Source organism: Arvicanthis niloticus, chromosome 20, assembly GCF_011762505.2.
Source record: "Arvicanthis niloticus isolate mArvNil1 chromosome 20, mArvNil1.pat.X, whole genome shotgun sequence".
Taxonomy (NCBI): Eukaryota; Metazoa; Chordata; class Mammalia; order Rodentia; family Muridae; genus Arvicanthis; species Arvicanthis niloticus.
The window spans coordinates 17,034,223-17,061,628 of NC_047677.1; the positions used below are offsets into that span (position 1 = coordinate 17,034,223).

The 27,406-nt window shown below is 42.0% G+C and overlaps 1 protein-coding gene across 1 annotated transcript in view; it reads left to right on the forward strand.

Moving 5' to 3' along the window:
- The window catches only part of Cdc40 (cell division cycle 40), a 49,104-nt gene that overhangs the window by 1,419 nt on the left and 20,279 nt on the right, over positions 1–27,406 (forward strand). The window contains exons 2-6 of the mRNA XM_034524713.2: positions 13,419–13,505; positions 19,782–19,911; positions 23,955–24,038; positions 25,413–25,552; positions 26,633–26,729. Coding sequence (XP_034380604.1) covers positions 13,419–13,505; positions 19,782–19,911; positions 23,955–24,038; positions 25,413–25,552; positions 26,633–26,729 — 538 coding nt within the window. The remainder of the gene's footprint in view (positions 1–13,418; positions 13,506–19,781; positions 19,912–23,954; positions 24,039–25,412; positions 25,553–26,632; positions 26,730–27,406) is intronic.

Below are 27,406 nucleotides of genomic sequence, written 5' to 3' on the forward strand. Positions count from 1 at the left end.
AGGTTTGATGAGCCATTTACGAAATTTAACTTTTTTATAAGGACATCTTCTGGCATGAAAGAACACTGGGAAGTTTATCTTTAGAACAAAACAGAGCTCATCCTAGGACTTTTCAGCAGCCTTGTCAGTGTGTTCCTTCGACATCTCAACTTTCAGTGCTCTGCATTATTCCCAATTTTGTCACAGGCTCCCCCGCCCCCTGCCCCAGCTCAGTGCAGTCTAGCCTCGGCTTCTTGATTAACTACTTGGCAGAAATGCTGTCCTAGGCCTTTTGCAGTCATGAGGTGGTTCTGTCATCTGAGTAAAGTCTCTGCATCAAATAGCTCTGTTATAATTCCCTTTTCTCTATTCATTTTTTTTTTTTTTTTTCTGCAACGTCTACTGAGTTATCCTCAGTCTCTGGGTTCCCTGTTCCTCTGCCAGCCCCATCAGCACTAGGTTTCCCAGGTCCAGGTTATTTCAAGTTTCCCTCCACGTATTCTCACATGTTTTTAACTGCAGTATATACTTGGGGTGGCTCACAGGTGACCACCGTGAAGAGGATAACATAAGCATGAATCAAGATTTCAGTATTATTCATAGCTCCCTCCAGCACTTAGCCACATGGCCCCCTTGGATACGCTGAGCTTAAGAGCTCAGAGCCCATCATTACTCATCTTTCAAGTACGTTTAGCTACCAGTTTTCAAAACTTCAAATTTGGCTGTTACAAGTGCATACTGATTAAATGCCAGCTGTCCTAGTAAACCTAAACTTAAACTCTTAAACTCCAGCTTAAATCTTAATTTAAAAAATCTCATTCAGGTTGGCTCTCAGGCCCCTTTTGTATGGTGCATTAAAAGCTGCAGTATCTTTGTTTCTACTGCATGTTCGTATTCCCCATTTTGATTGTCCTATATCCTGTACATTAGCCCAAGCCACAAAACAGAAGGCTCACCATTGTTCTTTTCCTCAGCCCCCGAACCTAGTTAGGTGTTCAGCTGGTACATCCCGTGTGTGTGTGTGTGTGTGTGTGTGTGTGTGTGTGTGTGTGTGTTTGGTTGGTTTTGATTTTTTTTTCCCCAACTCACTTTCTTCCTCTCTGTTTTCCTTAGCACAGCCTTCCTAGCACCCCTCTTTCCCCTGGGAATTTTGCTTGACTTCTCCAGCCTTTGCTTTTGAGTGACAGCTACTTTTCCCACTGTGACCGAGTGATGTTTATCAAATGTCTCTTTCTTCTTCGGTTGCCACTGTTTAGTTCGGATTCTCATTTCTTTTAAAACAAGAATAGCTTTCTGTGTACTTCTTTCTTCCTGCCACATACCCACGTCTTTCCTACACAGTACATCGAGATTGTTCATTTCTCAAGTCAGAACTTGTGTCACATCCCCGTCCAAAAGCATTATGTTGTCTATTAGATAAGCACTACATTCTTTATACAGCTTGTGAGGCCTGCCATCCTCCCATGCTGAAGGATCTATAAAGCCCTACAAGTATAATAGTTTTCTTCTCAAGATTCCCTTGTCTCCCTCATAGATCCAAACCTGTGGTCCTCCAGCCCTAGGACCCTTGTTTCTTCTGTATCTGTTTCTCTTTGTCATAGCCCAGGGGCATCACTTAAACCACATTTCCAAGTTTGATTCTGGAGCCCAGAGAGTGTTCTATCTCCAATGCCTTGTACACAAAAGAAAACTAAAAGCAAAGGTCTTGACCAAGTGTGGACATTGAGAGTCAGATTTGGAGTTGAGCAGGCACTGACTGGGAAGAAGCTGTCTTGCAAGCTTGTTTACTTCAGTCTCTAAGGAATAGTTCAGTAAGAAAAGAAAATGAGGTGGAATCAAGCTTTAAGATACCAGAGGTTTATTCAGAGCTGGGCCGGATTCCCCAGCTGTGTGGGTTCTGTCACAGGTGATGAGCAGTGTGCACCAGAGGAGAACAGAGCCTATGTAGTAAAGGTTATCAAGGAAAGAGTTATGAAGCATGCAAATACATGTGTCTATTTGACTGATTTTCTTGTGACTGAGGAGAGTATTTGGCCAAAAATAAATGTATGCCCTATTGCCCCCTTTTTTTTGGGGGGGGGGGCTAGGGATACAGATCATAGCACCCGTGTGGAGGTCAGTGGACAACTTACTCCTTGGCTCCCCAACTCACCAGGATAGCTGAGTCAGTGAGCTCCAGGGTCGGCGAGAAACCTGTCTCAGAAGGAAAGTGACGAATGACGGAGAAAGACACTTGACATCAACCACAGATGTGTGCACATGCACCTACCCCCCTCCCCCCCACACACACACACACGCACGCACACACAGAGAGAGAGAGAGAGAGAGAGAGAGAGAGAGAGAGAGAGAGAGAGAGTTAAAGGTTTAAAAAACAACTGACCGTGCACGTGGAGATTAGCGAACATCAATAAAGGACCAGATTCCAAGTTCCTTACACCGCTGGCCTCAGATCCCGTCAAGTCTTTTTGGTTGATGTTCATTTCTTTTTAATCAACACTTGAAAACTGTAAATACCATTATTATTAGTACAAAATACCATCTGGGCTAAATTTTGCCTGTATTCTGGAGTTTGCCAACCCCTCTGCCAGACCACAAAATAACACTCAGTAACCCAGGTCCCGTGACACAACAGTCCCTGAACTTAATGAATCTACATTAAAAACTAGACACAAAAAGATAAGATTTACATATAACTATAAACTTGCCTTTGAGCCAAAGTCAAGGACAAGATATTTTGGGTTGTTTGTTTGCAGACAGGACTTCAGGTATCCCAGACTGACCACACACTCACTAGGAAGCCAAGGATGACCTTGAACCTCTGTTCCCAAGTGCTGAGATTATAGAGTTTGTGTATGCTGAGGAAACAATGAGCTAAGGAAACACCTGAGTTACATCCTCTGCCAATAATAATAATAATAATATGTACATACGTATACATTAAACAAAGAAATAAAGAAGATAATATAAAACCAGCAAGGTGAGCCATACAGTTTTTAAAGTATGCTTTTATACATATAAGACTGTAAATGTCCTGCTATAGGTATAGCAGACCAAAGGCAGAAAGCATGTCAGACACCCGTGCTTCTAGAGTTTTTCTTTTTAGTCAGTGTTCTCTTATCTGCTGTCATGTACAAATGATGCACTCAGTTTCCTGACGCGGTTACCTTAGAAACCATATGTCTCCGTCACTCAATGCCTTCAGCTTCTAAGCAGTGCAAGCCCTACCTCAGTCCCACTCCCGTCCCCACCTTTTTAGGATAGTGTTGTTTGGAATGTGTGCACACGCACACACAAGACAGACATGAATGTCGGGCTTTCTTGCATCTTTCTGCGCAGATGCCTGCTTTCTGTCACGGTGCTTTCTTTAGGCTGTCCTTTAATAGGGCGGCTGGTGATTACACTTCTAGTTTGTCTCCACAGCATTTGTTTTCAAATGCTCGCTCTTGAGGGATATTTTACTGGGCTTAGTTTATTAACTTAAGATATTTTGTCTTACTCAGTTGTTACTGATAAGGGACTGTCTTTTTCTACTGAATCTAGTTTTCCTTGAAAGTAATTTCTCTCTCTCTCTCTCTCTCTCTCTCTCTCTCTCTCTCTCCCTCTCTTGGCAGCTTATAGGCTTTGTTGTTTTTCCTATGAAATAAATTTGTGGATTTCTTTTCATTTTCCACTTAGAATTGTGCTGAGTTTCTTTAGCAGCAGATAGATTTCTTTGGCATGTGGATGGGAAGTTCAGAGTAATGATTGCACATTGTGTTGTTGTTGTTGAACTTTTATACAAAATTGTCTGATTTGCACATTAGAAATCACTACCGTATGTTACGATGGGCTAGGTATCATGGCATGCATCTGTAATTCCCACACCTGAAGCCAAGGTAGCAGGATCCTGAGCTAAGGGTCAGCCTGGACTTTACAGCCAGACAAAGACAAAACAAAGGGTCTGAGAAGCCTTACAGGATTGCAAGAATTATGTATGCCTGCATACTGGCTCACTCGGGAGGCATAGGCAGCTCTCAAATAACAACAAAAAATATTTATTAACTTACTCTATAGTAAGTTTAAATAAATAAATTAAATTAAAAACAGTCATTTCAGACAGTGACTGTTACTTTCTCCCAGTGAATTCTGTGTCTGGCATAGCCACCTTGAGTAAAATGCAAATTCTGCTTCTTACATCTGTAGCATAACTTGGATTTTTTTTTTTTTTTTTTTTTTTTTTTTTTTTTTTTTTTTTTTTTTTTTTTTTGAGACAGGGTTTCTCTGTGTAGCCCTGGCTGTCCTGGAACTCACTCTGTAGACCAGGCTGGCCTCAAACTCAGAAATCCGCCTGCCTCTGCCTCCCAAGTGCTGGGATTACAGGAGTGCGCCACCACTGCCCGGCATAACTTTGATTTCTTTTTGGGTGAGATTTCTTATATTCATGAACTTCTGTTAAATTACTTCTTTCTTTTATATTTATTAAGGGCCTACCTCGGAGATTCACATATCCAAATTTGTATTCTTCTACTTCATCACCCATCCAATCACTTAATTACCAGTGCTGCTAACATCTCTGCCATATAAAGTGCACTGAGGAGATAGGATGCAGCATTAGATTCTTTGAGGTAGTGGCTTCTAGGGTTTGACTATTAAGAGGTAATAGTATTTAGTTTTGGTTTTGTTCAGCTTATGCAATGTCTTTTCCTTTACAGTAATGAGTTTGACATTGTGTCAAGGCTCCAATGTTAGCTTTGATACACAGGACCAAAAGCAACTTTGGGAGGAAAGGGTTTATTTTGCTCACAGTTCTATAAACAATTCATTACAAAGAACAGTGAAGGCAGGAACTCACACAGGGCAGGAGCCTGGAGGCAGGAGCTGATGCAGAGGCCATGGAGGGGTGCTGCTTACTGGCTTGTTCTTTGGCTTGCTCAGCCTGCTTTCGTACAGCACCCAGGACTACCCACCCAGGAATGGCGCCACCCATAATGGGCGGGGCCTTCCCCATTGATCCCTAATTAAGAAAATGCCTTACAGCCTGATCCTCTGGAGGCATTAGCTCAACTGAGGCTTCCTTCTCTTTGATGACATTAGCTTGTGTCAAGTTGACATAAATCAGCACAGGTATTAAATGATTTTATCCTTAGTTCTCCTAGCTTTTCAGCTCCCTCCCCTGAGAGTCTTGCTGTAAAGAGTGTCCCCTCTCAACATCCACCATCAGAAAGTGAAACTCTAGTTTCCCATCCACCAGGCTCCCTTTCTGGCCAGCACTTTGATAAGGGCTTAGTCAGAGGTACCCATATGAGCGCCCCCTCCCCCTCTTCCTCTATTAATCGACAGTGCTCTGCAACGTTGTTACATTGTTACATTGTTACATTGTTACTCCATTGATTGCCTGGGTTGATTCTGCTGATCTGACTGGCTAGGCATCTGCCCTTCTCAAAGCTGTGCACTGGGAGGGACCATCCCAGAATAGACCCGTCTTGGATCAAGGACAGAAGGGTAGCATCGAGAACTTCCAAACAAGTTCTCAAGGGCCACCTGAACTTCCTGCCCTGTGTGAGCTCATCCACAGCAAAGCGAGGAATGAGGATTTTGGGTGGCAGTGGTGTGGTAGTGGTGTGGTAGTGGTGTGGCAGTGGTGGCCACCGCATAGTCTCTCAGACCAGCAGTTCCAACACGCCATGACAGCAACAGCTGTTCAGTAGTGACGGTCAGTCACAAAGTGTCATGCACACGGGATTGGTCCTGTAATTTGATTGGCTCTGGATTATGATTCCATCTGCCCGCTTCTCAAAGCTGCATCCCTAACCTTCCTGGAAACTCTAAAAGAAACTCATAAGAATTCAGTCTGTTTCATCTATCTGTGAAGACTTCTGTCACTTGCAGCTAAGAACCCTGACTAACACACCCAGTTCGTGTGCAGCAATTTGTTTTTAAGTGGGAGCTGATTTCCTACTTTGGTCTCGTTTCTATTATTGTTGTTGTTGTTTTTATTTACCTTTTTTGCTGTTTGTGTTTGTTGTGTATATTTGTTGCACAGGTTGTGCACATTTAGAAGTTACAGGACAACTGTGGGGAATGGTTCTCCTACCTCACAGCTTCTTAGGGTCAGACTCAGGTCATCAGGCTTTTTCTCCCTCTGAGCCATGAGGCTGCTCTGTCACAGGCTTGCTTTAAACTCTTCCCTGTGCCTCAGTTAGGGCTTCCATTGCTGTGAGGAGATAATGACCAAGGCAGCTCTTATGAAGGACAGCATTCACTTGGGGTGGCTTACAGGTTCAGAGGTTCAGTCCATTATCATGGTGGGAACATGACCATGTCCAGGCATTCATGGTGCTAGAGGAGCTGAGAGTTCTCCATGTTGATCCACAGACAGCAGAAGGGGACCACGTGTCACACTGCGCATAGAAAACCTCCAAGCCCACCCCCACAGCGACACACTTCCTCCAACAAGGTCATACCTCCTAATAGTGCCACTCTCTGGGTCTGTGGAGGCCAATTACATTCACACTGCCACACCCTGTTATCATTAGTTCTGTCAGCATTAGTTCACTGGCATGAGTGACTTAATCTTGCTTAGAACTTAACTCACAGGAATGATGGGAAGATCACATGAAAGGGTGGGAAAAGGCCCCCCATAAATACAGAGAAGCCAGGTATAGTGGTAAGCACTTAAAATCAAGCACAGGGCTGGGGAAGGAAAGACAGGAGGACCCCTGGGGCTCACTGGTTGGCCGCCCTAGCCTGTTGGCAAGTTCTGGGCCAGTGTGAGACTCTTTCTCCAAATGACAAAAACATGAGCAAGTGGTGGGAAGTGAAACTGAAGTTGCAGTCTGCCTCCCACCCCAAAGGTCCCATACACTGTTTGTCTACTGCCCCCGCACTGTTGCTGAGTTCCTTAAAGGCAGGCAGCTTTGTCTATTTCTATAGGCCCAGGACAGTGCCTGACACCGGGCAGGCCCAGGGCCAACATCTGCTGAACGGTTGCTGTTGTACCTGTCTTACCACCCTAACTGCACACCGGCATCTCACCATTATCCATACATTGTTATCTCTAAGAGCCCTCTTCAGAAGACACCAGTGCTTCCACCTGGGTCCTGGGTTCTGTCCCCTGACAATGGTTATCCCCTCATTCTTTTTCCTTGGCCTGAACTCATAATCCTTCCACCCAGCGTCCCTGGTGGTGGGATTCCAGAAGTGTGCTGGCCGCTGCCCACTGCCTTTCTCCTGTTGTCCTGTGGTCCTTGCCACCTCTCTCCCTCTAGTACTAGGACTGTTTTTGGTCCAAATTTTTCTTAAAGGGGAAGAAAATCAATGTGTTCTGGAGCTCCTTCCAACTGACACCTCCTCCCCTGAGGTTTTATTGTTGTGTGTTTGGTGGGGGCTGGGGGGCGTGTTTTCTTTTCTTTTTTCTTTTTTTTCCTTTTTTTTTTTGAACTCTTGCTGTGCGGTTTTACACATCCTCATGCACATCAGTGCTGTCTGTGTCTGGCTTCCGTGGTCCATCTCAGTGCTGTCTGTGTCTGGCTTCCGTGGTCCATCTCAGTGCTAGGATCACTCTGGCAGAGGTTGTGCCAAATCCAGTGCTGTCAGTCAGCCTTACTCTGCATAGCTTCTGTAGATTCACATTCTCCTTCATCTTTCTAATTTAACAAATACTTATTGACATGTGCTGCCTGCCCAGCATTCTGCAAGGCAGTAAGGGTATAAAATGTAAAAGCCATGTGCAATAAATAATATACCACAAATTCTGTGAAAAATAAAACATTCAATAAGACTTCAGGCTGAAAAAGACTGTTTTCTTTCCTGGAGCGAGAGGAGGGAATGGGTCAAGGGAAATGAGAAAGTGACTTATCACATTGCAAAGGCAATGCTCGAGATAAGGGGCAGTAACAGTGCAGGATGCCCATGATGTGGGGCAGTCACAGTGCGAGAGGCCCTCGATGCGGGGCAGTCACAGTGTGGGATGCCTGAGAGAAGGGGCAGTAACAGTTCGGGATGGCCGTGATGCGGGGCAGCCGCAGTGCAGGATGCCCATGTTGCGGGGCAGCCACAGTGCGGGAGGCAGTGTTTGTTTTTGTAAAAAGCATCCATTAGTGTAATATGGCAGCAATGAGGTGTGTGGTCCTCAGATCTTCTCAACCCACTGAAATCCACACTGTCTCATAGAGAACAGACATCTAAAATAATAATAATAGCAACAACAACAATAGTAGCATGAGATAAAATAATAAGAATAATATAAAAACAAGACAGAATAAGACAAAGCAATCAGGAAAGGGCGGAAAAAGCACAGGAAACATACAGACCTAGAGACACACCTTTACACACACAGAAATCTCATAAAAATAAGATCAGAAACAATATATACAATAAGACCTGTAAGGGTTTTTTTTGTTTTGTTTTTGTTTTTGTTTTTGTTTTTGTTTTTAAAAAGCCCAGACAAAGCATTATGAGACAAGGGACCTTCAAAAATGCTATTGAGTTCATTCTGTGGGGCATGGTGCCTGCCCTTAAGACTGGTTTGTATGCCTAGTGAGATTCCATTGGATAAAACTGTGTTTTCTGTGTAGGTGGTTGTCAGTTGGAAATACCGTCTTGGTAGAGATGGGTGCTTACGTCCATATCTCCCCTCAGCACCGGGACCTCATCTGCCGTCGACTTTGCAGGCCCTGTGCACACTGCCAGGTCTTTATGAGTTCACATGTGTATCAGTCCTGTTGTGTCTAAGGCCTTATTTCCTTGATGTTCTCCATCCTCACTGGCTCTTACTATCTCTGTCTTTCTACATACACTTCCTCAGAATGCCCTGAGCCCTGAGGGGAGGGATTTTATGAAGACGTCCCATTTAGGATTGAGTGTTCCAAGGTCTCCCACTCTCTGTGCAGCTGTGGGTCTCTATTTGTTCCCATCTACTCCCAAAGAAAGCATCTCTGATGATGGCCAAGCAAGACACTGACCCATGAGCATAGCAGAACAGTATTTCAGGTCCATGGCCTATCTAGTCTCAGGTTCTTGACCATCCAAGCAGTGTCAGGCATGGATGCCATCTCAGAGAGGGCCTTAATACCCGGCAGATAGTGTGGTTGGTTACACCTCAGCGTGTGTGCCACTGTTTCACAGTTGGATCAGACAGGTCACCATTGTAAATGGAAGGGTTCATGGCTAGACTGGCATGGACCTTTCTCCACTGGTAGCATGCACTGCTCCTCTCAGTACCATGAATGTTAGTCATTAGTAGTGAAAGCTCTTCTTGGCACCAGCTTTGACTTCTCCCTGTCCAGTGAGTTATGTAGGTGTTGTCTTTAGCAGTAGGGCCTTACCATCTGTTTGTGGAGAACAACCAGTAAATAACCTTGGCAATGATAGTTGTGTGGAGGTTTCCATGAGGCCCGTTTCACCAACAGCTTGATTAGATGTGACTCATTCCTGGCACTGGAGGCTTCATTTGGAAGCTAGAGATGTCTCTATTTTTATTTATAGCTACATCCATTTACCTGTGAATTTCATGGTTTTACCTTTTTGACAGCTGAGTAATATTCTATTGTGTAAATGTACCATTTTTTTTAAAATTCATTTATCTATTATCAGTCATTTAGTCTGTTCCCAATTTCTGGTTATTATAAATAGAGAGCAGCAATTAACATGGTTGAGCAGGGGTCTCTGTAATAGGTTGTAGAGTCCTGGGAATATATGTCCAGGAGTGGTACTGCTGGACCTTGAGTAGATAGATCCCCAGCCTCCCAAGGAACCACCACACCGATTGCTATGGTGTTTGCACTCGCACCAGCAATGAGTAAGTATTCATATTGCCAGCAAGAGCTATTTGTTGTATTGATCTTGGCCATTCTGGCTGGTGTAAGATAAAATCTCAGAGTAGTTTTGATTTGCATTTCCCCGATGACTAAGGATATTTCTTTAAGTATGTCTTACCCATTTGTGTTTCCTCTTTTGAGGATTCTCTGTACCCCCATTTTTAATCAGGTTATTTGTTTCCTTGATGCCCTCTATCAGATGTGTGGTTGGTAAGAATCTCTTCCCAGTTTGTAGGCTGCTGCTGTTGAGGATGCCCCAGCCATTCAGAAGCTTTTCAGTTTTATAAAGTCCCATTTATCAATTGTTGTTCTTAGTGCTTGTGCTGATGGTGTTCTGTTCCCTGCTTTTTCTTCTATCAGCTTCAGTGGGTCTGGTCTTACATTGAAGTCTTTGATCAATTTGGAGTCCAGTTTTGTGCAGGATGATGCGTATGGATTTATTTATATTCGTGTGCCAGCAGCCATCCAGTTTGACCAGTTGTTGAAGATGCTGCCTCTCCCCCTCCCTCCCAAGTGTGTATTTCTGGCTTCTTTATTAAAACAAACAAACAAGTGTGGACAGGTGTCTTGGTATTCAGTTTGGTTACGTTGATCGACATGTTTCTGTGTTTCTGTCAGTGCTGTTTTTAATACTATAGCTCTGTAGTATGATTTGAAATCAAGGATGGTGACACCTCCAACAGTTCTTTTATTATTCATAATTGTTTTTAGCTATCCTGGGTTATTTTGAGCTGAAGTTGTCAATTTCTGTGAAGAATTGTTGGAATTTTGATGGGGAGTCCCTTGAACCTGTAGATTGCTTCTGGTCGGATGGCCATTTTTTACTATATTAGTGCTACTGCCCCATGAGTATGGGGTCTTTCCATTCTCTGAATCTTAAATGTCTTAAAATTTTATTGTATGTTCACTGGCTAGGTTAGAGTTACCCCAAGATTTTTACTGAGGCTATTGTGAAAGGTATTGTTTCCCGGTCTGTGTCATTTGTACACAGAAGGGCTGACTGGTTTTTGTGCTAATTTTACATCTTGCTACTTTGCTGAAAGCATTTATCAGCTAAAGAAATTTCCTCATACATTTTTTAGTCACTTACGTATGCAATTATATTATCTGCAACTAAAGGCACATTGACTTCTTCCCTTCCTGTCCCTTGATCTGCTTCAGTTGTCTCACCGCTCTAGCTAAGACTTCAGCACTGGATTGAACAGGTTTAGATGGTTCACAGCCTTGTCTTATTCCTGATGTTAGTGGAATTGCTCTGAGTTTCTCTCCATTTAGGTTGATGTTGGCTATGGGCTGGCTGTAAATTGTCTTTATTACGTTGAGGCATGTCCCTTGCCTCCCTAATCTCTCCAGGACTTTGGTCATGAGTGGATGTTGGACTTTGTCAAAGGCCTTTTCCGCACTGAATGAGATGATGCAGCTTTTGTCTTCCAGTCTGTTTATGTGGTAAATCACATCTATTGATTTACATGTGTTGAACCATCTTGCATCTCTGGGATGAAGCCTACTTAATCATGGTATATGTTCTTATACTTGGTTTGCAAGTACTTTATTGAGAATTTTTGCATGTGTTCATAGGAGAAATTAGTCTGTTAATTCCTTTCTTTGTTAGGTCTTTATGTGGTTTAGGTATCAGAGTAATTGTAGCCTCCTAAAAAGAAAATGGATTACTACGTGTCTTGGGGAGTTTCTTATCTGGTCCAGTCTATCTGGTATTCTGTATGCTTTGAATGACTTAATAGGTACCTCCTCCTTCAGCTTAAGGGAATTTTCTCTGGTTTTGTTGAAAAGATTGCCTGTGCCTCTGACCTGGGTTTCTTTTCTTCCCTCTGTTCCTATTATTCATAATTTAGTCTTTCAGTGTTCCAGATTTCCTGGAAGTTTTGTGCCTGGATTTTTTTTTTTTTAATTTAACATTTTCTCTGACCAAGGTGTCCCTTTTTTTTCTCGTCTTCAGTAACTGAGATGCTCCCATCTCCTGTCTTCCGTTGGTGAGGCTTACCTACCTCTGAGGTTTGTGTTTGACTTCCTAAATTTTCCATTTCCAGTTTTACCTCCATCAAGGTTTTCCTTAGTGATTATATTTCTACTTTCATGTCTTCACCTGTTTTCTTCGTTTCATTCACTATTTGCTTGTATTTTTATATACTAGTGGATTTAATTTCCTTTTTAAGGACCTCAAACATATCCCTAAGAGCTGTTCTGGCGTTCTTGTCTTGTGCTTCAGCAATATCGAATTTCTTAGGCCTGTGTGGTGCTGTTGCTGGTTTCTGGCGCAGACATATTTTCCTGGCTGGTTTTGATTGTGTTTTTACTCTGTGTCTACTCATCTGGGTTTGGAATGATTGTGAACCTAGGCGTTGATGGTGGCATATAATGATCAACACAACAAGTATACAGAACAAAGAAAGACTAGTAAGAGCTGCAAGGGAAGGAGACCATGTACTTACGAGCCAGGCCTACTGGAATTCACCTGACTTGCCTTATTTTCTGGGTTTTAGGAGAGTGTGGTGACTGTGGGATGCCTGGTAGGGAGTGTTCCTGAGTCCCTCTCTAGCAGCCACTGTGGGTCCTGGGTACAAGGCCTCTCTAGATATTGAGGGCTAACAAGACGGAATGAGGATGGGTTAGCAGTGAGGGCTGAGAGGGTACACTGGACAGGAAGGGGAGCTAAGAGGGAGCACTGGAGGAGGGGAGCTGAGGGGGAGCACTCACTGGAGGTGGGGAGCTGAGGGGGAGCACTCACTGGAGGAGGGGAGCTGAGAGGGAGCACTCACTGGAGGTGGGGAGCTGAGAGGGAGCACTCACTGGAGAAGGGGAGCTGAGAGGGAGCACTCACTGGAGGAGGGGAGCTGAGGGGGAACACTCACTGGAGGTGGGGAGCTGAGAGGGAGCACTCACTGGAGAAGGGGAGCTGAGAGGGAGCACTCACTGGAGGAGGGGAGCTGAGGGGGAACACTCACTGGAGGAGGGGAGCTGAGAGGGAGCACTCACTGGAGGAGGGGAGCTGAGGGGGAGCACTCACTGGAGGAGGGGAGCTGAGGGGGAGCACTCACTGGAGGTGGGGAGCTGAGAGGGAGCACTGGAGAAGGGGAACTGAGAGGGAGCACTGGAGAAGAGCTGGATCTCCCAGCAAGTTCAACAGAGCCCCCATGAGGTAGAGGTGAAGCAGGAGGAGGGGCCACAGCAGGTGTTCTGCTATGGGACTGAGATGAGACATAGAAATGGAGGTTAGGAAGGGGTGTGAACATAGTCTACCTGATCCCCAGGCTTCAGAGGATAGTGTGTTACTAGCGAGTGCCCCGGGTGTTGGCATCTGACACACAGTGATGGTGTGAAGAAGCTAGAACTTCTTATGTGAAGCGTTTGGGCAGTGTTAACTTATTTAGTTAATAAAGTTAGTATATTGAAAAAGGAAATTATATATTTTTATGCCTAAAATGGTATATATCATATATATATATATACATACATATATGTATATATATACATATATATATATGTTCTTTTACTCTCTGATTCTTATAATTATTACCGCTGTGATACTACAGTAGTAATTGTGAAGTCAGTGTTGGGTGTCTACAGTGCTGACGCTGCTCCTAAATACAGCAAATGTGTGACGCTCGCTTGCCTTTCTTTTAGGAAGATCTGGAGACTGGAGTTCACCTCGACCCTGCTGTCAGAGAAGTTCAGTACAATCCCACCTATGAGACCATGTTTGCTCCTGAGGTAAGACAGCGCACCACGGGCTCTCCCTTAGGCTGAGCATTTAAATTATACACAGGTAGATAAATGGACGTTTGTTATGGCTATTCTCTGTTGTCAGCTTGACGATATATGGAATGAACTACAGTCCAGAAATGCAGAGGGTTCCCACTGGGACCAGGTACCAAAGCAGGAAGACACAGGGTTTTGATCTGGATCCACAAACCCTTTAATGTAGATCTTGAGGCACACCTTTAATCTGGGCCGTACCTTTAGTATCACAGTGGTAATGATAAGACTCAGAGAGTAAAGGAACATATATGTAATAGATACAGTTTGAAACAGAAAATGTGCGTGTGCGCGCATGCGTGCATGCATGCGTGTTTAGAGATTGAGAAGAGATTCATTCCGTAAGTTTTGTGACTCTAGAGAGCCCTGACAGGGTTACATTTTTTAAATACTTTCTCAAGAAACTATACTACTATAAATTTTAGGAAATGTATCCTTCTAGTCTCTAAAACCTAAACAGGTTTTATGAGAATCCTTTTAAACATCTACTGGCTACATGTCTGCCTGCATGCAAGTGGCTGGTTGTACTGCAGTGTCTTTTGGGGAAAAAAGGAATCTGGAAATATAATCCTTCACTGTGAACTTGGTATCCTTCTCAGCATTGATATGGGAATATTATAATTAACCACAGAGAAAAATGGCATATTAACATTAGTACATAGATGTTCTGAAACAGCCACGGATGTCTCTCCAGCATCATTCTCACACGCTGCTGGCGCCGTGGTGTGGGCACCAGAGCCCTCCAGCTGTCTGTGGGAGCCTGCTTCACTGGGTGCTCGGAGACTTGTGCATGCTACACCTCACTCCATCCGCTCTGCCCTCCTAAGCTCTGTAAGCTGTCTGCTCTCCCTGAGTAACACCTCAGCTGGCCCCTTAAGGAGAGCACTGCATGGATGCTTCATGGTTTCTGCAAATGAAAGGGTCTTCGGTAAAATAGCGCTTGTTTGCATTCAGAGGATGCGAAAACTCAAAAGCAGTGTAGCATATAACATTCTGATGTTAGCTTATTTTCTACAAGATCTGCTTTTTCTGAGTTCTTACTATAATATATACTATAATTATTTTTTTTAACTTTCAATAAAAAGACTAAATGTGAATTAATTGATTTTGTGATGATACTGGGAAGTCAGTCATCTAGTCATCATGTCTGTCCTTTCCTCTAGGGGGCCTCCACTGACCTGTAAGCTCAGTCACGCTTACTCACACTGGGAACACCACTCAGGTTAGGGTTTACGAAAGGGGTGATACGGGGGAGCAGAACTAGAATCTGTCCTAATTACCAAGGAAACGGTCATCTGTGCCATAACAGGTGTGAGCTTTGTGTTTTATGACTAGAATTCAAATCGCTGGGCAGAATCCGGAAAGCTGTCACCAGGACTTTTGCCAGGTTCAATTTAAGTCCCTAAATGTTGAGGATCCACTGTTAGAAACGATATATAATCCCTCTCTTCAACCTTGTATTTGACAGAGGATGTGCTGTGTGTGTCGTAAACAGATACAGAGTAGACTGTCTCCTCTGGCCTCTAAATTACACTTCATATTCACGGGTTTAAGGAGACTCTGCATCTGGTTGGAGAAACAGATATTTCTCTATAAAATTCATATTTGAAGTGAACAATGGACAATAGTTTAGACAGTGAAATTTAGAATGAGACTATGTATTAGCAATTGTAAGACCTTAGGGTTTTTTCTTTCATAGTTAAAATAAAGGTAGTATCTACTGGGCATTTTTCTTGACTAAATTATTTGAGGTGATAAGATCCACCTTGAATCTGGCCCACACCTTCTAGTGGTGACTGTTTGAAGGACACTTGCTCTCTGCCTGCTTGCCCTGCTCCTGTAGCAAGTCCACTCCTCCACCGGCACTGGGACCTGCTCCTTTGGGATTCTGGTGTGTACTGCAGTTGTGACATCGAGTCTGGTGGGATAAACAGCTGCTGGATGCTGGGCTCCTCGTTGTAGACAACCACTGTTACACTAGCTTGACCACAGCCTGTAAACCATTCTAGTAAACACATATAATAAATAATACATCTCAGCTATGTGTTCTAGATGTATTTGCTGTGTTTTGTTCCTCTAGAGAACCCGGCTAATATGCGTGCAGTTTTCAGTCCCACACTGAGATCGCACAGTGCTTGTCTTTGTGGTCCAGGCTTATCCCATCTAACGCAGTTTATCCTCTAGGTTAATCTGTGCTGTCACAAATGACATTTTTTTAAGGTTTCATTGTTTTCTACTCTGCATATGTACATTTTCTTCTCTTCTTTTGTTTGAAGGAGTGGTTATATGGGGATTTCACTAGGTAGCCCTGGCTGGCCAGGAACTTACTACTTAGATCAGAGAGGCTCCAGGTTTGTAATTTTTCTGCCTCCGCCCCGACTGCCTGTCTTACTAGCTTTTCTTTTTACACGTCCTGGTTGATAGACACTTAAGATGAGTCCATACTTTAGCCAATGTACGTAATCCTGCTGTGAGCATAGGAGTATACATGTCATCATTTCCTTTAGTACAAACCCTGAAATAGCCTTGCTAGATCGCATGACAGTTCTGGGGTCCAACTTGAGGACCTCCATGCTGTGCTTCATGGAATCCTGTGCTGATGTACACCCCCTTCCACAATGGGCATGCATGAGTTACTGTCTCCATCTTTACCAAGGCTCATTGGTTTCTTGTCTTTTTGATAAACAAAGGGCTGTTCTAACAGAGATGAAGTGCTTCTTCATTGAGATTTTAATTTAGGTTTCTCTGATTACTGATGATGAACATTTTTTTCATCTACCTACTGGTTATGTCTCCATTTTAAAAATGGCCGCTATGGTCCTTTGTCTGTTTTCATTACTCACTTGTTTTCTTGCTATTGATCTGTTTGAAATCTCTCTATATTTGGGGTAGTAACCCCTCATCAGTATATGGTTGGCAATTATGAGTACTTTCTTGCTTACATTTAAATGTTATATAGGTAGATTACAATTGCAGCTAACTGTAGTTTACTCCAATATGATTTTAACTGAAAACTTAATTCTCGTAGTTAATTAACTTGATGTGTGAATATATTATATATTCGTGTACAGATGCTGGCTGTGCTTTCACTAGCATATTGGTATAAATTGCAATAAGTCACTTGAATATGTTAACTTTTTGTTGTTGTTGTTGTTTGGTTTTTTGTTTTGTTTTGTTTTGTTTTCCAAGACAGGGTTTCTCTGTGTAGCCCTGGCTGTCCTGGAACTTACTCTGTAGACCAGGCTGGGCTCGAACTCAGAAATCCGCCTGCCTCTGCCTCCCAAGTGCTGGGATTAAAGGCGTGCGCCACCACCACCCTGCCAATATGTTAACTCTTAAATACAGCATATAGGTTTGCTTTTCATCCGTGTGACCAAAATTTCTGATATAAGCAGCATAAGGGAGGGATTTTTTGTTTTTTGGGTTTTTTATTTTTATGGGTATTTTGCCTGCATGTATGTTAGTGCACCCACTTACATATGTGGTACCAGTGAGGGTCAGAAGAGGGCATTGGGTTCCCTAGAATGGGAGTTAAAGATGGTTGTGAGTCACCATGTGGGTGCTGGGAATCGAGTGCTCTTAACCACTGAGTCATCTCTCCAGCCCTCGAAATATATATATTTTTACTCATGATTTTAACTGAGTCGATGGTCATTTGGCACTGTGAACTGGAACAGAACTTCTGGCCACAGGATTGTGTGGCAGAGAAGCTTCCTCATGTCAGTGGCCATGGCAGGGAGGGGACCCGAGCAGGATGCCAAGGCCAAAATACCCTCTAGGATCTACCTGTGCCCAATAACATTCTGCAGCTTGGTCTCACCAGAGGAAGTTTCCAGAGCCCCCTAAGAGCACTGCCAGCTGGGTGCCAACTCCCCAACACAGGAGTCTCTGTTGGGGGAAGCCTGACACTTCATATCCAAACCTTAACACTCAGCTATTAAAATTTGAAAAGAACATTTGAAATTGCTTTCTGTACTTTTATATACTTTTAAAAATGGCTACTCCAGAATTAAACGAGTTGCATACTCACAGAGACTAGGACATCTGGGAAGCTTTTTCAGTAACTAGTAGAACAGTTACTACGTAACAGCACTCACTCTCTGCCTCCTGTTGTCGGTGTGTGTGTGTGTGTGTGTGTGTGTGTGTGTCTTTAATGTCAGCTTCAATTGTTGCCTAAAGTGGATAGACCCTCCTCCACCCCAGCTTCATCATTACTAGAAGATTTTGTTGTTGTCTCCTCCCCCCCCTCCCCCCCGGACATTTAGATTTTAAGGCTGCTGCAGGCACAGTACCATAGGTAAAATACACATAGCTTTAGTAAATATGTTTCTGTATAGAAATGAATATTCTTGATACTGAGGATGGCCTATGGAGCTGTCCCCTTCTTGTGAAGTAGATGTTCCTTTTCTAAGTGCATAACCTCTGAAAGCACTGGGGTAGTCTCCTGCACGCACGAGGAGACGGAAAGGCAGAGGAGAGTCTGTCACTGTAGATTCCCTCTGGGCTCCCCACTCAGAAGCACCGGGTAATGCATTGAGGTGGTGTGTGAGCGCACAGGTCATGCGTCTTAGAAGCTTTTAGCCATTTTCACATCTAATTTTACGGCTGTCTCTGTTTTTTATAGTAACATTCATGAGTAAATACATTGTTTACGTTGCTTTTTTCTCTGTGTTCTACCCATCAGCAGATGTGAGCTGCAAAGTTGTGCTGTGTCCTTTATAATTTGGAATGAGTAGCAATTAAAAACTTTGTAGAAAATTGAGTGTTTTAAGCACAAATGCGAATTATCAGTCTACAGCAATCTTGTAGTGGTTTATTTTTTTCTAATGCAAAAATATATTAGGTAAATAATCTGACAGCTACATTTGTAATTTCCCATGCACAATAAAATGAATCTAGAGAAGACACAGTGGTGGTTAAGAACAGGAATTTACATTTGTGGCTTTGGAATTGTACCATAGTAAAAATGGTCCTAAAATAGTAATCTGAGTTGTTCTGACATCAACATATGTCATCAGGAACAATGGGTGTTCCCGTGTTCAAATAAATACCATTATGTGCCGGGTGTAATGGTGTGTGCCTATAGTTCCCGCACTCAGGATGTGAAGGCAGGAGGATTGCTAACTTCAGGCCAGAGTGGGCTCCTTAGCAAGTTCTAAGCCACCCTGGGCTATATTGTGAGACAAAAAGAAATAACAATAAAGAAAGAGAAAAATACTGAGTTCATTCTTTGCTAAATGTGAGCACTCACTGTACTCTTCAGAAAAACAAATATGAAATCAAGAAAGAAAGGCTCCAGGAGTCCAAGGGCAGCTTGAGTTAAAGACTGGAGCCCTGACTCAGAGTGGTTTTTCCAGGGTCTGTTCTAATAGCACTATTTAGTAGGGCTAACATAGCATAGTGTGGCACTTCTTAATCAAGTGTCTTGTAAATCAGACTTTATGCTGCGCATTTAGGGAGTGGTTTAAGGTACTAAGACTCAGGTTTGTTGTAGCTTTGGTTTTTCTAAGTGGTACCACTTGGCCCTAGCTCAGGTAAAATGGCTCCTTATGCGTGGCTTTGTCATGTGTGGTGGGGCAATCACCTGTCTAACTGTACAGTAAGCCACTGTGTTATAAACCAGTAGGTAATAGTGCCACTGTTTAGTTTGTGAATGTGAGTTCTCAGAGTAGATAAGTTTTATTTACGCTTATGGTCTGTCTTCTTTGAGTATGTGTCAAACACTTATTTTTTAGTTTGTTTCCTGTCCTGTACCTCCACTAGGATTCGGATTGGGTTTTGATTAATGATGTCTGTATTTTCTGTTTGCCTTGCACTGTGGTGATGTAAAGGACTCTGAGTGTCCACCTTTGAGGAACTCATAAGTAGCAGATGAAAACGTGGCTTTTAAAACAGAAGGTGTATTTCAGTGCTGTCATTGAGAAAAGATCACCCCAAGTCATGAGTCTCTAGTAATTCTCAGTTATCCAGAGAAGTGCCTTCAGACAAGACTTCCTGCAGTACGAGTGAATATGTAACTCTTGAAATACATATCCACTGGTGGACTTTATGTGAGCTGCTGTCTCCTCCTGTCCCAGGGGCTGCCGAACAGCACTGATCAGCCATTGCCTGGTTACACTGAACCATGTGCAGCTGGCGTGATCCCAAATAGGTCAGTCTGCCCTGGTGGATTAGAGTTGAAAATACATTGTAATTTCAGCAACCGTCTTTTCCTTCCTTATAACATTGCAGTTTGGACCAGAAAATCCCTTTCGAACACAGCAAATGGCTGCCCCTAGAAATATGCTTTCGGGGTACGCAGAGCCGGCGCACATCAACGACTTCATGTTTGAACAGCAGAGAAGGACATTTGCCACATACGGTAAGACGGTGACAAAAACGTAAACAGTTCTAAGTTTGCCTTTATTAATAGAATGTATGCCATCACTGATTTTGTCTTCTAGCTTTTTAAATTTATTCATCTTTCATCAGAGAGACTGTGTGCCTTCTTATGCTCACCTATAAATACTGAGTGGGAAGTGATCTCAGACATTGAGCTCTTATTTTAAATCCTCTATGATTTTCTCAGTACTGAAAATAATCTGTAGTCCTAAAACCAGAATGTTCCTTGTTATTGTACTTGGTAATGAACATTTGTAATTAGATCTCCATCACATGCAGATTATTATTGAGCTGTTAATGAAAATATAATATGAAAAAATTACATTCATTATCTTATATAACTTTCTTCTGTTTCTCAAATTTTTTTTTTTTTTTTTTTGGTTTTTCGAGACAGGGTTTCTCTGTATAGTCCTGGCTGTCCTGGAACTCACTCTGTAGACCAGGCTGGCCTCGAACTCAGAAATCCTCCTGCCTCTGCCTCCCAAGTGCTGGGATTAAAGGCGTGCGCCACCACCGCCCGGCCTGTTTCTCAAATCTTATTTCTTAAGTATTTTCTCTTAATTACTAAAGGACATTAGCCAGTACAGTAGTAACAAGTTCATTGTATAAAATAGCTGTATTCCCTCAGTGGTGATATTTTATTAAGTTAACCAGAATACAAAGTGCCTCTGTTAAGGACTCATATTTTTATTTATGTGTGTGTATGTATGTATATATATATATATATATATATATATATATATATATATATATATGTGTGTGTGTATATATATGTGTGTATATATATATATATGTGTATATATATATATATATGTATTATATATATGTTAGGTTATAGATTACCATGGCAAGTCACAGTCACAGTGAACTCTTCATCCCAGCCGGGAGTGTGGCTCAGTTGACAGACTGCTGGCCCAGCAGATACAAGCCCTGGGTTCAGTCATCAGTGTAGCATATCTTGGGTAATATGGTGACATATGCCTGTAATCAAGTATTCCAAAATTACAGGCCTGAGAACTGCAGTTCAGGGTCATCCTTGGTACATAGAGAGTTAGGCCAACCTGGACTATGTGAACTCCTGTCTCAAAAACAAACAACAACCAAAAGGACTGCATATTATTAAAATAACCCTAAAAGATTTCATTGACACCTAGTACAATAAAATGGTTACAAATTCACTTTGTACCCATTGCTTCTAGAAAGAATCCATTGTAAGCCTACAGTGATATTAAAAACTAAGCTATAGAGACTCTGTCTTAAAAAAATAAAATTAAATTAAAAAAACAAAACAAAACCAGGAGCCATTGAGTCTTGTCTGTGCTGGTTAGCAGCAGAGGGCTAGGGCAAAGGGTGGCTCAGCCAAGAACACTAACTACTCCTGCAGGAGACCTGAGTTCACTTCTCAGCCCCCTCATGGTGACTCACAACTGTGTGTAACTCTACTTCCAGGGGACCCAGAGCCCTCCTCGTCCTTCTGTGGCATTAGGCACTCGCATGGCTCATAGACACTCATGCGGACGGAACACCCTCACACGAAAACTGTAAACAAGAACTTAGCTCATGAATTTATATGTTCTAGCCTATACTAAGGCAGACTTAAAGTTTTTGTTTTCATAGATTTTTGGAGGCCATGTGTAATAATTTAGATAGCTTAAGTCTCCTTAAAACAAAGCAAGATTTAATAATAATAATAAATTGTATTGACATCCACTTTTCAAATTAAAAAAGGTTTGCCCTTAGCTTCCTGATATGATTTATTACGAAGTGCTCATGAGTAGGTGTGCATTTTGAGGGTTTAAGGTAGCTATGACTGATTTTTATATAGAAGTTTAGATTTGTGATTCTTTTAAGATTCTTACAAGATCACTTTTAAAGATAAATAGTAAAATTATTACCTCTTTCTTTGTAACCACAAATTGCTGCCTGCCAGTAAGAGAAACTGGCTGAGAAAACCCCCCTGCTGGCCTACACTTTATTAATCTATAACAAGTTGCTTGGTTATGTATGTACATGGGTTTTTGAGGATAATTTGTTTTCTTTACCTACACTGTGTAATGTTATTTTCTTATATAGGTATTGGAAAGCATATTGTTTTTTCATAACCATTTACTAGAAGAAAATTAGCACATAATCACACTGTAGTTATATACTGCTTGAAAGATTTTGCTGGGATATGTAAGCTATGGAGAAAGAATAAAATATGGTATGGCATAGTGTGGTAAGGTGTGGTGTGGTATGGTAAGGTTTGGTGTGGTGTGGTGTGGTAAGGTTTGGTGTGGTAAGGTTTGGTGTGGTAAGGTGTGGTATGGTAAGGTTTGGTGTGGTGTGGTTTGGTAAGGTTTGGTGTGGTGTGGTGAGGTTTGGTGTGGTGTGGTGAGGTTTGGTAAGGTGAGGAGTGGTGTGATATGGCTGGAATGTTGTCTCTCCCATCCATCAACTATGCGTATGTGTAAAGTTTCTGTGAATGGGGGTTGGAACATGGTTCCTTCCATCCACCAATTGTATGTATTTATGTATGTAAGTGTGGAATACCTACAGCCTGCTTGCTGGAGCTTTGCTCTAGCCATTCTATGTGTGAATATGTATATGTCTGTAAGTTTGTATACATATGTGTGTGTGTGTGTGTGTGTGTGTGTGTGTATGCATGTATATTTGTGTGTATGAAGATATTGGACTCTACCTTTTGTTTCATCGTGTGTGTGTGTGTGTGTGTGTGTGTGTGTGTGTGTGTGTGTGTCTGGGTGTGTCTGTGCATGTGAATTTTCTCTCTTTCCTTCTTTCTCACTGGACCCAAGGAGTTAAAAGAGTCCACTGGCCACAGAGAGTGCCAGCCCCAGTAAATTCAACTGTTCCCTCAGAACAGAAAGTCTGCTGAACAGCTTCTCTAATCACTGGCTGCTTTTGGCAGCAGCCCCTGTAGATACCTGGATCTACCCCAGTGAGCCGTTCTAAGCATTGAACCCCAATAGCTGCCTGCCTCAGTTTACCCATTACACAGACTCAAAGCAGAGTCATTGGCAATCGAGATCTGTCCTCTGGCTAAGAACATATTTTAAAGGAGGAAAAAAGAGAAAACTATATGCAAACGAGCTAATATCCAGCTGTTGGTTCTAATCTGGTATTGTAAGGGTGATTTGGACTCCGACATTCTTGGCCTGTTTTAAAGGTATACCTTACACCAAATCTTTTTGTTTCCCCAAAGAAATTCATTTCAATCTTCAACTGAAAAAACTAAATGTTAAATCTGTCCTCTAAGAAGTATGTCCCTTTAAGAAGTGCAGGGGTGGTCTTCATGGCTATTGGCATGGGGCTATAGGACAGGCTGGTCATCTGGCTCGCTCATATGAATATGCTGCTTTATTATGAAGACTTATTTACCAAAACTTTATTGTAAAAGCACATCCACTTGAGAAATCTGAGTGTGCGTATTCTTTCTTTTCCTTGGTTCCCTTTGGCTAATGAAGACCACTAATACATGCAGCTATGTACTGTGTGACTGGCTGAAGGACTGTATTCGTGTGCCAGCAGATAGCCTTTCTTCTCTTATTACAGAAACATAGAAGACTACCCTTACTGAGAAGGGTATTTCCCAATTAATAGCTGTATCTTATTTATAATTTCTCATTTGATTTCTTTTTCAGTTTAATAATTAACTATAATATTTATTAACAAGAAGGACAAGAAAATAGCTTCTAGCTTTCTGAACACATAATGCACCTATATTTTTAAGCTCTGGGATGATTTGAAACTGAACTTTAAATTCACAGCTGGAAAGGCCCTTAGTGCTGCAGTGGTTATTTGTGAGATTCATCCTAAGAAATGCTGCTTCCTCTTCTCCAGTCTTTCGTGGTCCAGCCTGACATGTGGGTTAAGCATTGTAATTGAAAACGGAATCCAGAAAGAAAGGCCCCATCCTTAGAGACACTCTGTTATCTGGAAAGGAAAATATGAAACGGGTGTTTGCGGGCAGCAATAGAGGGAGCTGTAAAAGGGGGTCAGTCATTTGTACCTTTTTGCTTTCAGGCTACGCACTGGACCCTTCGTTAGATAATCACCAAGTGTCTGCTAAATACATTGGCTCTGTGGAAGAGGCTGAGAAGAATCAAGGTAATGACCTTGGAGGAAGCGATTACAGTGTCCTGCAGGCATCAGTCGGTGGGGAAAACTAGCATTTGGTTTAGCGCCTGTATTTCTTTAAGTTGAAGAAATGGAGTGATCTAGGCCAGAGCAGTAGAGCTTAGAACAGTCACTGTGTACAGCTCACTGTGGCCACTCATCTTTACGTGATTTTGAGTACTTGGCACCACCCCAGCCTCTACAGATCAGTCTGTTACAATTAATACATAGGTAAATCTGGCAATTGGCCTTTCTTACTGAGAAATTCTATACTATGTGTGTGTTAACAATAATTGTGACAAGTTGCTGTAATAGCAGATGTTCAGTGTCGTTTAAAGCATACTCACGTTCATGTTCACTTAGTACTTGGGCTCCTGAGACAAACCGTCATAGCCTAAGTGCCACCTTTGTTCCAAGATCATCAGAATATTTACTTATAAGATGCCACTAAAATAAAATGTAGTAATTGTACAAGGATAACCTTTATTATGAAACTGTCTTACAAATATGCATGAAGTGGTATTGAAATGGAACTTTAATTGCTTTGTTGTAACATAGAGCCCAGTGAACACTGCTTTGAGTTTATATAAATGGGCTTTTTCTCTCCATTACTGTTTTTCATCCTTAGCTTGTGGTTACGATGCTCAAATACGTCTTTGAATTTAATGGATGCAAACAGTATGCAGCCTTCACCTAATGACGAAATCAAAATCAAAACCATCATCCTTTGTCACTTCCTTTTAAAGCTGATGCCACCGGAGGCCACATTTAGGTTGACATCCTGTGGAAGTAATATCAGATTCTATGAAACCCTGTTTGATTTGTATTGTTGTATGCACATGAAGTAAGAATAAATTAGTAAGCATTTGCTGTAGTTTAATTCCATTTTTAAATGATAAATTAGTTTATTTTGTTTTCAGAGTTGCTATATCTTGCTAGGCATGATAGTACATGCCAATTATCCCAGCTAAGGCTATCCTAGGCTACATGAGACTGTATCTCTGAAAACAAAACAAAAAGTCCACCAACACTGGTTTTTGATTCATTAAGAAGGCGCCTGGACTGAGCAGTTCTTCCCCTCCCCCAGCTTCTGTCATGAGTCTTTAAGAGGCCTAGACTAGCAAACTGGTGATGCCTTACTTCCTGTGTCTCCTGACAAGCAGCAGCTGTTCTCCTTCTTAAGCTAATAATAATAACTTTAATAATAATCATAAGTTTCTTTTTGTCAGCACACGTGGGTCTGTGACAGAGTCAGATCTTTGGGGTTGATTGCTTAGCCCTGCTGTAACCATATAAAATCATATGTGCTGGTATTTCTAAAGAGAATGGGCCTGCTCACTCCCTTTATGTTTGTTGTTAATGCAGGCTTAACTGTATTTGAAACCGGTCAGAAGAAAACAGAAAAGAGGAAAAAGTTCAAAGAAAACGATGCATCTAATATTGATGGTTTCTTGGGACCGTGGGCAAAATATGTGGATGAAAAAGATGTGGCCAAGCCTTCAGAAGTAAGCTTTGATGTTTTCCTTGTCAGTTCCAATGTGTGCTTCTCTACCAGTCTTGTCTGTGTTGATAAATGTGAGATTTCCCTTGAGAACCCATGACTCATCAGAATTTCTCAGCCTTAACTGACTGAGAAAATATAATAAAATTTCTTTGCTTTTCTTTGCAATATTTGAATTTGCCTTTTTTTTCTGTCATATTGTCTCCTATGCTCTTTTGACTTATGTAGACTGTGGAGCCATTTTTTAGTGTAATTACCATTACTAACACTCAGAGGTCCCCTACCTGCTGTCCTTCCCGATCCCTGACCTTGTTACTAGAGTCAGCCTTGCTCTCACGCTGGGATTGGTAGTGACTTCACTTACTAAGTTATTTTTAAAATCTTATAAGTTTTATCTATGTTATTTTTTAAAAGATCCTTGTGGAGTTTTTTAAAATAAAAGTACAGACTTTTTGCCCACCTGTAACGCACTGTCTCTGAGAGCCAGGGACTGTGTCGGGTTCTGAAGCACAGTGCTTGACAAGATGAAGACCACTTTGTCCGTATGACAGTGGTGTTCCAGCTGTTGCTACATCTGTTTAACTTTGTAGCATGTATATGCTGCTGTCTGCCTTGAGATAACATACCTGGACCTGTTTATTATAGATAAAATTTGCTGTTTCCCTGTCTTCCCTTCCCAGATCTCCCCAAAATAGTTAGTCTCAAATCCATAATTGCTCTTTATTTTGTTGTCTTGACAACGTAAAAGCAACTCAGTAAAAACAGGATTGTGCCCTAAACTCAGTGTCCGCCGACACCAGGCTTTCAGAAGGCTTGTCGTTTGCATAATTAGCACAACATGATAAATGTATTTCTAGGCATTCCAGAAGTGTGTGTGTGTTAATTTTAAAATATTGTCGAGCATGTGTTTAATACCATCTTGTGATCTGTATAAGAGGTGATCGTCTCTGGTTGTGGCAGAGTTGCCATTGCTGTCCTAGGAGACATGTTTGTGAACCGCAGTATAAAGGGTGGATATCCGCCTGCAGTGGGCATGATGGGATTTCAGGCGCTCATTTTAAAGTTCACTGCTTTGTTTTCTTAGGAAGAACAAAAGGAATTGGATGAAATCACAGCAAAGAGGCAGAAAAAAGGCAAACAGGAAGAAGAGAAACCTGGGGAGGAGAAGACAATCTTACATGGTAGTATGGTTTTCAATCATCTGTATTTTCATGAAAATCTGTTGTGTTTTTTCTCACTCCATATTATACCAATTGCTTGTACTGTTGGCTGCTGTTATGTTATATTATAAATATAAAGCATTTATAATTTATATATTATAATATAAAGCATTATATTAAGAACACTTTGCATCTGAAAGAAATCACCATAGACCTTTTATACTACTAAAAGGGAAAATGTAACATAATTAATGATAAGCCCAGAAATTTTTGTTTTTAAGTATCAGTGGGCCGGGCAGTGGTGGCGCACGCCTTTAATCCCAGCACTTGGGAGGCAGAGGCAGGAGGATTTCTGAGTTCGAGGCCAGCCTGGTCTATAGAGTGAGTTCTGGGACAGCCAGAGCTACACAGAGAAACCCTGTCTCAAAAAAAACAAAAAAACAAACAAACAAACAAAAAAAGTATCAGTGGAATTTTAAAAACATGTAAAGAAGAAACTCCAATAGTCCATAAGTTATTTCCTAAAATAAAGTAGATTCCTTATGTGTATCAGTTATTTCATGTTTAATCCAAGCCAAATGCTCATGGCTCATCATCTAGTACAGTCACTCTTAAAGAAGAAGCTGTTTCCATATGAATAGATTAGAGATCACAGACTTACAAACGGACTGTGATGTACACGTTCATTGAGAACTGTT